The sequence below is a fragment of the Gorilla gorilla genome, chromosome 15, assembly GCF_029281585.2.
Source record: "Gorilla gorilla gorilla isolate KB3781 chromosome 15, NHGRI_mGorGor1-v2.1_pri, whole genome shotgun sequence".
Lineage (NCBI taxonomy): Eukaryota > Metazoa > Chordata > Mammalia > Primates > Hominidae > Gorilla > Gorilla gorilla.
Window position 1 is genome coordinate 63,862,963 of NC_073239.2, and position 14,661 is coordinate 63,877,623.

A 14,661-nucleotide genomic window follows, 5' to 3' on the forward strand; every position below is an offset into this window, starting at 1 on the left:
CTATAAAAGAGTCATCAATAATTTACTAATAGCATATAATTAGTATTAATATTATACAGTTAGTATTGATATTGCATATTAAGCCACTCTGTGCTAGATACTGTACTGTAGAATAAGCAGGGGGAGAGGGAGATGTACTTCAGAAAGGAATGACATTTTTCTTGCTTTTGAAATGATTTCATTAATTTATCTGTACAATGTATACCCCCAAAATGAGTGCTTAAGCTTACTTTTCTTAAAATGAGATGAGTCCTTAAAATAATAATAATAATAATAATAATAATAATTTTACTGAGAGTTTACTGTGTGCTACTAAATTCATAGTCCTAAAATATTTAAAATAGGGACCAGAATTACTATACTTTCTTTTCGGAAGTAAATAGGTGCCTAGGACATGCTGAATAAACCTGGATATTGATAGAAACACTGAGCCTTGTCATTGCCTTGTTTTATAAAATAAAATCTATCATTGCACTTTCTAGTAAAACCATTAATTAAAAAAGATGATTATGCACAAGTTCTGTTTAAAATTTGGTAAGATTTCACTATTCTATCACTGATATAAATTAGAGTATATATTTACTTGCCATCTGTTAGCTAGAACTTTACACTTTATAACTGTCTAACAGTAGGTTAATGTATCCTTTATAATACAACTCTAGGAAGGGAGATAATTTTCTTTGTTTGGATCACTGTAATATTCCCACAGTCTAGACTAGTATTTATTAAAATGATGTATAACCATAATAGAGTCAATTACTCAGTAGAGAGATGTATCTTTCTGGATCAGAAGGAAATCATTTTGCCCACCCGGACAAAATGTGCCATTATTTAAATTTAATGGCACATTAAAAATGTGCCAATACATAGATTAATTACCAATTGACTGCCATTAAGCAATCTCAATTACAACACTGCATTCTTTGCTTACCTTTTTCTTTTTTTTTTTTTTTTTTGAGACGGAGTCTTGCTCTGATGCCCAGAGTGGAGTGCAGTGGCACGAACTCAGCTCACTGCAACCTCCACCTCCCAGGTTCAAGCAATTCTCCTGCCTCAGCCTCCCAAGTAGCTGGGATTACAGGCTCATGCCACCATACCCGGCTAATTTTTGTATTTTTAGTAGAGACTGGGGTTTCACCATGTTGGCAAGGCTGGTCTCGAACTCCTGACCTCAGGTGATCCTCCTGCCTTGGCCTCCCAAAGTGCTGGGGTTACAGGCGTGAGCCACTGCACCTGGACTGCTTGTCTTGCTTTCTAGCAAATCAGTTGTGGATTTTGCATTTTCATCTTCCACTAACAAGTGTTCTATCAGTCCTCTCATTCTAACTATTTGAGAATACCTGCTGATCTAATTTGCAAAATGCCAATTCTCTCCTGTTGACCTCTATATTATTCTAATGATTAGATTCACACGACATTTTTGAATTTAGACCTCTACTGTTCTCATAATATAGCACTGTAAATTTTGTCCAAGAGACTTTTGATGAAACAGTGCCTACAGAAATAGATATTATACATATGTATTTGATTTACATATGTATAATTTACTTAGGTTTTTATTTTCCTATTACATACTTACATGTTGCTCTCATTTCTTAGCTGAATTACTTTGTGACACCATTTTTCATATCATTCATGTCTCTACTCAAATGCCATCTCCTTAGAGAGGCATTCCTTGACCACAATATCTTATACAAAAGCAATGCTACTCTTTTTTCCATTATCTGATTGTATTCTACCCCTCAAAAAAATTACTAGTACCTGATACCACAGTAACTGTTTATTTGTATACAGTATTAGTATTTCTTCCTAAATAAAAAGGAAAGTTTCACAAAGTAGGAATTTTTCCTGAGTACATAGTTAAGGTTGTTTCTGTCTTCTCCTTAGCTCAGAGAGGCACATCTTTGTCCTAGGAATTAGCATATTATGTACCAATTTAAAGGCAACAAAAAGAGTTTCAGGCAGCATTGTGTTACATTGATATAAGTCCCCACAAAGAGACAATAACCCTCACACATATCATCACACCACTATCATATCAGAAATAAAACCAAAATGATCCCTAAAATTATAATTTCTGGTGCTTATTACAAAATATGAACTAACAACTTGGAGTGCTATAAACCTCTTTCAAAATTTCAGAGGCTAAAAATGTAAAACAAAAGCTATTTGCAGTGCCTAGAGTAGGCTGACTGAAAGGGGATGGAAATAGCTAAAGCTCTAGCTCTTGATTTCCTAGTGCTTTATATGCTAACTGGACCAAATTTTATCTTCTGCCACCTCTCTCTTAGCTTTTGTGGCACTCTAACCCTGATCAATTCTTTGGAGCTATTTAGGATTATTCCATCCTATTTCAAAATTGTGATTATTGAGATAGAAAATTTAAAATAATTATTTAAGTAAGCATGAAAATGTAGTATTGATTGAAACATTTAGGAGTCTTAACCACTTTTAAAGCAGGACTAATTGCCTCCATGACAATGCCTCCTGGATCCTCATAAGTTCTTATTCGTCAAGAGTTTGCTGTGCAAGTGATCTGTCTTATAAACTGTCCATAGGTTTTTACATATCCACCAGACATAATACATCCTCAAAATATATAGATTTAAACTGTATTCCAGATCTGAAGATTTCTAATTTCTTACTCCTGAACATAATTTAGGATTATAAATGTAGCTACTAAATTTTTAGGTAATTTACCTTACCTCATATAGTTTTTAAGAATAAGTAAAATGTCAAATGAACATGAGAGAAATTATTGCTTCATTTCAATTAGTGTGCTTGATTATTTGAAATTAGATTCCTTCTTTCCCCAGATTGAAGTATAAGTCCACTTTCCATCAAGGTGGTTTGAAAATTGTCCCAAAATAATGAACATGTGGGAAACGTAAAGATCAGCTTCTGCTACCTTCCCAAATTTTCAATCATTTGGCATACAGAATGAATTTTAACGATGCCAGTTTTCCCTCTATGTCTGTTTTATTTGTTGCATAGCATTAATTGCTTTCTAACCATTAATTTTTTGTCTGCTTCCTACTCTACCAAACTATAAGCTTCATGAGATCATGGATATTTTCTGTCTGGTGCACTTCCTATCCCATGTACACATAATAGAACATAATACATTCAATTGCAAAAGATGAATCAAATCTTTATTCTTATTCCTTTAGTATTCTACAAATAAAAAGTAGATCTTTTTGAGGTTATATTTTTAGAAAATCAAATGCACTATTAATATATTCAATCAAATATTGCTGTTCAGAAAGGCAGAACTTAGTAGTAATTTGAGCTCTTCATAAGTATTTGGTTCTCTTATTTCTTACAAGTTCAAGGAAGAACTTTTTTTTTCCCATGTTTTCCTCAGATCAAGTCAAGGGGCTGCTTGGGTGAAGAAAGTGTGAGCAGAAGCACCGTATGTCCCTTCCAAAAGGAGAAATTAAGGCCTGGTACCTGCATCAGCATGCTCCCTCCAAAATACAGTTGACATTCCAAAGATAATTTTATATCAACACATAGAAGCACTTAACTGAGTTCACTAACATTAATGGGATACTAAGATACCTTCTAATATGAGGAAAGGATAATCAAAAAATTATAGAGGAGATATTGTAAAGGACAAAAATACAACTAAATTGAAACTATTTTTAAAAATTCCTCCTTTATAAAAATTATGACCTATCATTGCAGTACCTTATATTATAGCATAAACACATATATCTTCAAAATCAGCTTCTCTAAGCAGAGAAACTGCTTATTCAATATAAGAAAACTACCTATGAATTTTGTATTGTGTCATTTTGCTAAGATATGGAACTCTAAAGGAAAAGTTTTAGCTTAAGATCTTTAGAACACAAAACAAAAGAACCTCATGGATATATTAGTACATTGCAGATATTTTTATATTTTAACTTGAAGCTTTCCTATTTTGTTTATAAATGTTACAATTTTACATTTCCTTGAAAATATTCCATTAAACCTGTGCCTAACATCCATCTCAATGACAGTTAATTTTCATTTTTAATATAAACAATCATGTTCAAGGATATGTTCTTAATATATAGAAATGAGACAAATATTTATATGAATTGACATAAGGTTATCTAAAGACAATAAGCATGTAAATAGTGAACACTGTTTTCATCCCTGCCTTTTTGCTCTCTCCCTTCCCCTAGCCTCCATTCAATCATCAAATCCTCCAGATTTTGCCACATATATTTCTCTCAAATTTCCAATGCAGCATCAGATTCAGGTCATGCTATTTCATTTGAAAAAAAGAACAGCTTTTACTTTGTGCTTGTCCCCTATTAATTTAGTACCGCATTAATGACTGTTTTATTTTTCTTTTGACTCTTTTAGTGTCTCCCCACTTTTCAAGGTAAAGTTTAACTTCTTTGGAACTGTTCCTATGGTCCTTCATGCCTCAAAATAATAAAAGCCATCTATGATAAAACCACAGCCAACATCACACTGAATGGGCAAAAGCTGGATGCATTCCCCTCGAAAACCAGCACAAGGCAAGGATGCCCTCTCTCACCACTCTTAATTCAACATAACAATGGGAGTTCTGGCCAGAGCAATCAGGCAAGAAAAAGAAATAAAGGACATTCAAATAGGCAGGAAGGAAGTCAAACTATCAGACTTAATGACATGATCCTGTATCTAGTAAACCCGTAGTCTCAGCCATCAGTGCTCACCAATGGTAGACTGGATAAACAAAACGTGGTACATATGCACCAAGGAATACTACGCAGCCATAACAACGAATGCAATTATATCCTTTGTGGGGACACGGATGGAGCTGGAGGCTATTGTCCTTAGCAAATAAATGCAGGAATAGAAAACCAAATATAGCATGTTCTCAGTTATAACTGGTAGCTAAATGATGTGAACACGTGGACAAATAGAGGGCAACAACACACACTGGGGCTTATTGAAGTGGTGGAGGTTGGGCGGAGGAAGAAAATCAGGAAAAATAACTAGTGGGTACTAGGATTAATACCTGGGTGATGAAATAATCTTCACAACAAACCCCCATGAAACAAGTTTACCCATATAACAAACTTGTGCATGGACACCTAAACTTAAAATAAAAGTTAAATAAAAAAGATAAGTGATGCCTATGGTATCTAAACTATCACCTTCAAATTTCTACTCAAATTATTGCTTCCATCTTTTTACAAATGGTTTCCAAAACTTGAAGTCTGATAAAATAATTTAAACATCAATGATATTTTGCATTTCTTTCTTGAACATTTTAAAACAGAAAACAGAAGCTGGGAAAACATAGTCCATTACTGAGTAGTTGTACAGCAGTAGTTACGTAGTTTTATTGACATCTGTCATGTCAAACACTTATTCAAAGATAAATATTGTTTCAGCTATTTTAGTTAAATCTTCTAAATGTTGAAAAGCAGTCAGATTTTTGGTATAAAAGTCATGTAAAGATGTGGATGACTCCACACTTCAAGATAATTTAAGAAACTTTACAACTGAAAATGAGAAAGCTAAACTAATAGTCATTTATCATTAAAATTATAAGAAGCAATTGAAAATGATGATTGATTCAAAATCAACTGCAAGTTTAAGTGAAATGACATGTAAGGAAACCAACTTTACCTTAAGTTAATTTATATCTAAAGAAGAGTTAAGATCCCATGGCATATTTCTGGTAATAAAAACATCACGAAACTTCTAAATAAAGCCCCAAACACTTCTAATATTAAACATAAAATAAATGTGAGCTATACTTACATTTAAGAAATATTAATACAAACAAGGAAGATAATTATTACCCAATAATTCCAGTTGAGGGTCATGGGGTGGGGGCAGGACTTATTCCAGCAGCCAGGGTGCAAGACAGGAACCAACACCGAACAGGGCTCCATCCCACTGCAGGGCACACTCAGACACACACCCACTCTCACTCAGACTGGGAGTGATTCATTTAGACATGCCAATTCACCTCATGGGCACATCTCTGGGATGTGAAAGGAAACCAGAGAAATCCACAGACAAGGGAGAATATGCAATCTCCATACAGATAGTGGTCCCAGCCAGGAACTGAATTTTTTTCTCATCAACATTATAACCATATGACCTTAAACAAATGACGTTATTCAAGGACCTGCTGTACTTTGCTCATAAGCAAATTTGCATTTTCATATTTTAAAATTTAGTTTGTAAGTACAAACATACACACAAATGCACATTCACACACTGTCTTCTTAGTTTCCATACAAATATAAGATTTTTCTACCTTTCAGTTCGTTTTTGCTGGAAATTCTACTACTACTGTCTTCAGATGAAAAATTTATGCATAAATTTTTACCACCTTCAGTTTCATATCTAATGCTTTTGACTTGTAAATTAACATATTGAAGAAAAAGTGTTCACCCAAATTCTAGTAGCATGTTTCTAATCTGGATAACGGTTTTATGCTCCCCTATCACTCCAGCCTAACAAGTCCACATCTGAAAATATGGGAATACTTGTAAACATTTATTAAAAATCTTATTTATGTCAATAATTTAACCCTCTTTCACTCTTTTAAGTGTCTTTGAGGTTGCTTGTTTCCTCCACATTTCTAATTAATTTTCTCAAACCGTATTTCTAAACAGAATTAAATCTATACAAAGGCGACAGACTCAGAGAAAATCCTCAAGGGGTATTTGGAGTTTTCCAAGACAAGGTGCCCTTATTTTACAGAACCTTCTACATCAGTCAAGGATCCATCCCTCACCCAGGTCTCTCAAATTTACCATTTATATATCCCTTCTCATAAACACATTGTAAAATTAGTTTGTAGGAATGAAGCAGATATATGCAACGTCCTTCATTTGGAAGATGAAGATAAACTTCACTTTTTACAACTGACATATGGCTTATTTCTTTTCCAGAGCCACAGAGACCATTTACAAAATGGTTTCTCTACATTTCTCTGAGTCCTTCATTCTCTCTCATCTCTATATGTTTAATGCTTTCCACAACATTCACTAAAGAAATTGAAGTGAATGACAGAGAAATAAGGTCACTATCTTTTTCAAAATTGTTCCCCAAAACAAAGTCAAAATTCAAGTTCTGCCTATTTTAACATTTTCTTAATTCCATTTTTCTTCTTCTCCCCTTTCACTATTCTAATCTAAATCATCAGTACATGCCCCAAATATGTGCCTAACTGTTGTACCTGTCTCTATTGTAATAACATTCAGTATACTCAGTATGGTATTATAAGATTAATCTATGGAAGATGTCATTTTATTCATGATTTAAGATTACACAAAGAATCCAGATTATCAAATCTCCACAGATTTTCCTGGACAGGCATGAAATGGTTCCTCCAAAGAGTTCTTGCAATAAAATCTATCTAAATGGGTTAAGTCAAGCACACAGGTTATCCCAATTTCATTTGTCTTATCCTACCGTTCTCTTTCAGGATCTGTAGACGGTGCAACACTATTAAGCCTTTAACAAGCAACAATAAGCAAAAAAATATTCACTAAAATAACTTTTAAAAATGTTTTAACTGGAAGGAGAAATAAGCAATAGCTCAAGCATTATAGTCACATCTACTGAAGACCAAAATTAAATTTATAATAAAGTTATCCAACAATCAATTGTATCAAACATATCTTTTTTGCTTATTACTTTTTATTAGTAATTAGTGATTACTAGTGGTCACCGTTTAAGAAAGTTTAGGAATAAACCTATAAAACTAACAAACAAATGAAGTTTGCACCTCAGTGATCGTGTCTCTTGCCCCACTACCTGGCAGTACTAACTGCCCCCATCGATTTCTATGATACTCTTTGTTTATTTCTATTAAACCACTTACTTTTATAAGATGTTGAGGACAATACTTCGTTTTTAAATTCCTGGAAATTACCATATAACTAATTTAATCAAAATTTTATTGACTGAATGGGAGAGCAAATAAGTATGATAATTCTAAATATTTTAATACAACATGACTTAAAAAGACAGGAATTGGTCAATTATGGATTTTTTAAATAAAATATCCTACTTTCCAAAGATCCAGTCAAAAAGTCACATCATTGTGTATTTCTATGGCTGAATATAAAAAAGGAAACTGTATAAAATTGTGTATTATTTAAAACTGTAATTGTGTACATTTCAAAAGAAGTAAAATGATGTTTACGTTGCTTGGTATATTTAGATAACTTAGAAACATTTTTCCTGTTTTTTAATTCCTTAGATACCAAGGAAAGTAGATATTCAAATAATCTTTTTCTCTTTCCTGTTAAGCAACAAATGAAGCAAATAATTGGAGGTTAATAGCTGTCTAAGGAGATTAAACAATTGCTTAGCTGAGCCTAAAAAGTACAACTTTGTTAGGACATAAAGATTCTGAGAAAACTTTTTTCCACAAATTAATTTTTTAGCTTCTCATGATATATTAGTTCTCTTTTTAAGTTTCTTAAAGCAGTGATTCCAGAATTTCATATAATGCATTATTTTACAAGAAAATTGTGTAAGTCAATACTGAAATCTGAGACAACTTTCCTAATCAAATTTAAGTACAGACCATACAGTTTAACCAAAAGGGAATGCTGGGTTCAATTTATCAACCCCCTACATCTATGAGTTTAATAACACAGCAATGGTTTTTACAATCCTATTTAATTTAAGAATCACTAATAAGGTTTCTAAAGGTTTCTGGATTAAAAATAAGGTAAGGTCTTAGGAAGTGAATTTGCTATTAGTCTTAAAGAATCGAATTTGTTTTCAGACTTCATCTCATACACAAATGCATTATGTAATCAAGGCAATGTTTGATATTAAGAGGTGACATATTTTGTACTAGATAACCTAGGTATTTTATGGATAGAAGAAATCATTTACATGTATAGGCTAAAAATAGAAATATTGCCTAAAATAATAAGACTTTACAAATCACAAAATATGTAACATAAATTAATAATCCTTTGAATAAAATTTGGCCTTCTAGTAAAATACGTGAACCATAGTTATTAGGACAGAAATCCATGTATTTAAAAATGTATATTGCTTAGGCCACATGCCTAACTCAGTGTATTTAAACCATCCAAGTTATGTTTACTATGTTCAAAAGCTCATTGATTTAGGATTCTGAAATAGTTTGGCAGATGAAAAAGGCTACATGCATGTAATACAAAATCTTTATTAAAATAATAAACAGTTCAGAATTCAAGAGTGATTTCTTTATCCAAAGGTGATTTTTAGAAGTTAGTATCTGATTGTGTCCTAAGATAATATTGATATTTAAATATCAATGCCTGGTAAAGGAGAAATTTAAATTTTCTGAGATAATATAAAAATGTACCTATTTCCATTAATGCCTTTGTTTCCTGTTATTAAAAAGGAATTTTTTAAAAAAGAACTACATTGATTTTATTGTATCTAGAATACTTTTGCCCTATCATCCTAAACTTTTGTTTGTAAGTGAATCTTCAAAGGCAATGTTGCTTGCTGGGGCCATTTTGCATGTAGAGATGTTTTATGCAAGAGTTCAGTGCAGAGGTTACAGTTGTGAAAAAAGGCGTGTGTCTACGTGCTCCTTCTCTTCTTACACCCCATCTACAAACAAGCACCATCTTATTCACATTGGCAGAATAGCACAAAGTCATTACTCTTTATTGAGACATCCCTGAAAGATACATCAAAGTTTTCTCTCCCATGCAAAGAGTAAAATTACCAATTAGAATACGGCATCATAAAAAGCACCCTAGAAAAAAACACTTATTTCTAAATATAAAAGAAAATCCTAAGAACAAAGGAGTCCAGAAAAGAATGTATACAGTGGCAGGTAAAGAGTTAGCTTCAAAAATTGAGTAAGGGAAATATTTGTTTTCTGCACCATGGTTTATTACACTAGAAATATGTTTTTTTTTCCTCTAGTGAATAGCATGCATCTTACAAAACCTGGAAAGAACAGTGTTAGTATCAGACTTACTGATCCAATCAAGAAGGCTTGAAATGAAACTCGAAGTGGAAGAGAAAAATGTGAATCAATAACATAGATCTTACAGAAGACAATAGGTTTGAAATGAAAATGAGACATAATAAAAAAAGGTCTAGAAATTATTTTGTGAAAACCATGACTTGAAATAATGCTTAGGCTTAGAATATAGAGTATACTAAATAAAACTCAAATAATAAAAATATTACACATACTCAGCTCATGAAATGTACTCTTTTAAAAAATCTGTATACAACACTGACAGATGAGTATAAGAATTGCCATAACTGTTTGTGCAAGGAGTGCCCTGCACAAGAGTACCTGGCCTGTGGAACAAGTGGGGGACATAATCCACTTCATACTCCAATTGCCTGACAGGTATAATCTTCAATTTACAGGATTAAAAACCCAGGCTTAGATACGCTCAGAAACATGCTCAAGGTTATGTAGCTATAAAAATATGAGGCCGTATTGGCTAGAATTGGAAGCCAAGTGTGTCTGGAATTCATTATTTTAAAAAAAACATAGAAAAGGGAAATTTATACATACATATGGAATCATATATAATTTATTCTAAAGAGGAAGAGTAGGAGAAAATTCACTAATTTTTCAAAAGGAACAATACAATGACTGAGAAATGTGTGTCACTGCATATCAGGGAGTTATACACCAGTTTTATGATAAAAAATATAAAAAATTGAATTTGGAGATGTTCATGTCAGGAAAGGAAAATAAAAGAAGACTTTGTCACTGGAAAATGGTGTAGCATTTCCTAGCAAAAAATATTACAGAGGATAGTCTGCTAATGAGTACAAGATACGGATGAGAAAGAGAAGGCTTAAATAACGGGATCTCTCTCGGGAGGAATTCTAACTCACTTAAATTTCGCTTATAGGTAAGGATTTTGATTTGCATCCACAACACAGATACTAAGTAGAAACAAAGTATTTGAGGTGCATAAAAGTAAAGGAAGAAGATGATGAGAAGGGTTGGGTAAATTCTATGAACTTAAAACACACAGCTAGTAATGGGAAGTTACCCAGAGACTCCAAGAAAACGTAACTGAGGAAGAAAGTAAGAAACCAAAGATACAATTATGACTCTATCTTTGCAAATAGACCTATAACCAGAAAATAGCACAATAATTACCTAAAGAAAACAATTAATTTTACAAATGAAAATTTAGTCATAGATTCTTACATTTTTACAAAGCATGTATAACAAAAAAAAGAATATGAATGATTAAACAATGTAGTAAGGAGTTTTAAAAAGTATGAGGTGTGTAAAGTCAAGAATCCTTATAGATACTCCAAATATGAAAGGTTATAAAATATTAGCTGTGCTAAGGAAAAAAGAAATAAGCCCACAAACTGAGGGAGAAAGAACTGCTAATTTGTTTTGTTGCTGCTATTGTTTCTATCTTCTCTGTTTAAGAAAATTAGCAAATTAGAATGGGTAGAACGATGTTAATATAGATTTCGGTTTTGCTCAGATTTACCTACAGTCCTTTTTCAATGAGGGATAACCAGAGAAACACTGTGAATGATCCACTATGGTCTGCTGTATCAGTAGCCTGTGTGCACTTACAGAAGAATCCAGTAATTATCAAAGGCCAGGGTGTTTTCACTAGGAAAAGCTCTTTCACTTTTTTGAGAATCTTAAACAGGGTGAATAAGAATATGCTACCTACAGTGTATCCTTTTTTTTTTTTTTTTTTTGGAATCGGAGTCTTTTTCTGTTGCCCAGAGCTGGAGTGCAGTGGCGCGATCTCGGCTCACTGCAAACTCCGCCTCCCAGGTTCACGCCATTCTCCTGCCTCAGCCTCCCCAGTAGCTGGGACTACAGGCGCCCGTCAACATGCCCGGCTAATATTTTTGTATTTTTAGGAGAGACGGGGTTTCACCGTGTTAGCCAGGATGGTCTCAATCTTCTGACCTCGTGATTCGCCCGCCTCGGCCTCCTAAAGTGCTGGGATTACAGGCGTGAGCCACCGCGCCCGGCCACAGTGTATCTTAATGTGAGTAATATGTCACAGAAGTATTTTATTGTAACCTTGTGAGCAAGATAAAAAACAATGGTTTTATGATAGAATAGCTGAATGAATCGTTGGAGGTTGATCAGTCTTACTCGATGAAAATTTTATCCTTTCTACCATCCCAATTCAAAAGATTTTTCTGTGATTTAGTTAAGGAAGTGGAACATGCACTTTGCCAATCTAGGGATAATACAAGGTTTTGGGAGAGAGCTAAAAGATTATGTGGTGATCAAATAAATCTTCAAAAATGTTTTGTTATGCTGAAAATCATCCAGATAATATGCTAACAAGAAACAATGTAAAGACCTCCACTTAAATTTCAAAAATATCATTTATACAAAGGATACGTGAATTTAACATTTTAACCCTTTGAAAAAGATACAGTTTTTTCCACATAACCCTTGATCTTCAGCTCCCTTAAGAAACTATCATACTTTAATTTCTTTTCATTTTACAAAAGTATTTCTATTTCTCAGACATATTAAATTAGCTTATGCAACATTCTGTATATGTCTTGAACCCCTAAAGCAAAAATATGTACAACTTCTGGCTTCTTAGGAAACAAGACAAATAGTTATGCAGCATAGGTGAGTGTGAGCACATCTGAAATAAGTTCCTTTTATGAAGTTATACCATGTAATTTATCTCTCATATCTAGTGATGAAGGATTTTAGAAGGCTCAAAGGCTGTCACTTTAGTATGTCTGCTGTCATAGTGAAAAATGTGTAATTTCAAAGATTTTTCAAGTAAGTCAGAACAGTTTATGTGGAGTAATATACATACGGTGAAAACATATCTATCTATCTATATACAGAAACACATATACATAAAATATATTTTGGAATTCATGCAAAACTCTTAGAAAAATGATAACAACAAGGTCTTCACAGAGGACCACAAAGAAAAAAGGACATCAGTTAGATTTCTCACCTGCCTGATGCCCAACCGGTATGCAACAATCCGATCCACTGCATCAGGATTCATCTGTGTCCACTGTAGACTGTAAGAATAAACACGGTGTCTGTTCTGCCATACTGGATTGTAGGTATCATAATAGAATTCTGGAGCATAGGCCTTTCCTGAAAACAGAAAGTGTGCTTAAATTTGAATGATGACATATTGTAGTGTAAGCATACTTATTCCCTTTGGCCCTTTTACCATTTCTACTATATTTTTCATTAGTAATTATAAAATCCAATCAATTTTCTGGATATGTTTTGAGAACAGATGTGAGATTTCCTGGTTGATTGGATGGGCAGTGTGAGAAAAGAAGGAAGAACACAAAGCATTTGGCCTAAGTGATTGGAGGAATGGGATTTTCATCAACCAAAATGGAAATCCATGGGAGGATGAAATCTGGAGAAAGAAGATCAAAGTCATTTTTAAGTAATTTGAGTGATCTAAATGGATACACCAAGTATGCAGTAGGATATAACTAGTCTGGAATACAAGAGAGATCAAGACTGGAGATATAATCTTGCTAACCATAGGCATGCAGATAGAATTTAAATTTAAAGCCAAGAGACGGATATCACCAAGGGAGTGTGAGTAGATAGAGAAGGTGAAAGTCTGACACTGGGGCAATCCAAGGTTAGGAGTTATGGGAGGAGATAAAAACCACACCGAAGCCTGAGAGGGAACAACCATAAATTTGGGGAAAACTAAAAATGTGGTATCCTAGAGGTCAAAAGAGGTATTTCGGGAAGTGAGTGATCCACTGTGTAGAAAACAATTAGTGGAAATGAAAATTTGTGTTTGTATTACCTGCAGCTTTCATCAGTAAAGTGAACTTAATAAAACTTAAAACAATTAATTAATAAAAGATCTGGTCAATATTTAGCTTATATTTAGATTTTTAAAGAAATGTGAATTACATATAGTGTATATACCACATACAAACCATCTCAGTTTTTCTTAATTGCCAAAATGAAAAGTTTACACACCATTTGGAATTATAGATCCAACTTCCCAATATTCTGAAGTATAATTTTTTCTATTACAAATAACATATTTAATAATACAACAATATTTAATGAGAACCTATTCAATGCAAAATATTGTCCTACGTATTAAGAACACAATGAATCAGGTATGGCCTCCTCATTCATGGAAATTAATTACATTTTTTTTCCAGACTTTTCATGTAGCTTCACAATCTTAATAAGTTAAAAGCTGTATTTTTATCATCACTCATTTAACATCTTTTCTTTTTTTTTTTTCTTTTAATTAGATTAGGCCAGCTGTAGGGCTCGTGCCTGTAATCCCAACACTTTGGGCAGCAAAGGTGCTCGGATCTCTTGAACCTAGTTGTTAAAGACCCACCAACCTGAGCAACATAGCAAAATAATGTCTCTACCACAAAAAAAAAAAAAAAAAAAAAAAGAGCCAGGTGTGGTGGAGTGTACCTATGGTCTCAGCTACTCGGGAAGACCTACTTGCTGTGGTGGGAGGATCACCTGAGCCTAGGGAGGCAGAGGTTGCAGTGAGCCAAGATTGTGCCACTGCACTCCAGCCTGGGGGACAGAGCCAGGCTCTGTCAAAAAAAAAAAAAAAAAAAAGAAAAAAAAGAAAAGTCTCAAATGAGAGGAAAACAACATACTGAGTGAAGGAATCAACAAGCAGAACATTCTTGATAATTTGTATTTGAAACAAAATTTTTCAAAATGAAATA

The 14,661-nt window shown here is 33.4% G+C and overlaps 1 protein-coding gene across 2 annotated transcripts in view; it reads right to left on the minus strand.

The window, feature by feature from the left end:
- Positions 1 to 14,661, minus strand: part of MDGA2 (MAM domain containing glycosylphosphatidylinositol anchor 2) — an 834,858-nt gene that overhangs the window by 66,366 nt on the left and 753,831 nt on the right. For both annotated transcript variants that reach the window (XM_004055127.5, XM_055362264.2), the window contains exon 10: positions 12,921 to 13,069. In XM_004055127.5, the coding sequence (XP_004055175.2) occupies positions 12,921 to 13,069 (149 nt within the window). The remainder of the gene's footprint in view (positions 1 to 12,920; positions 13,070 to 14,661) is intronic.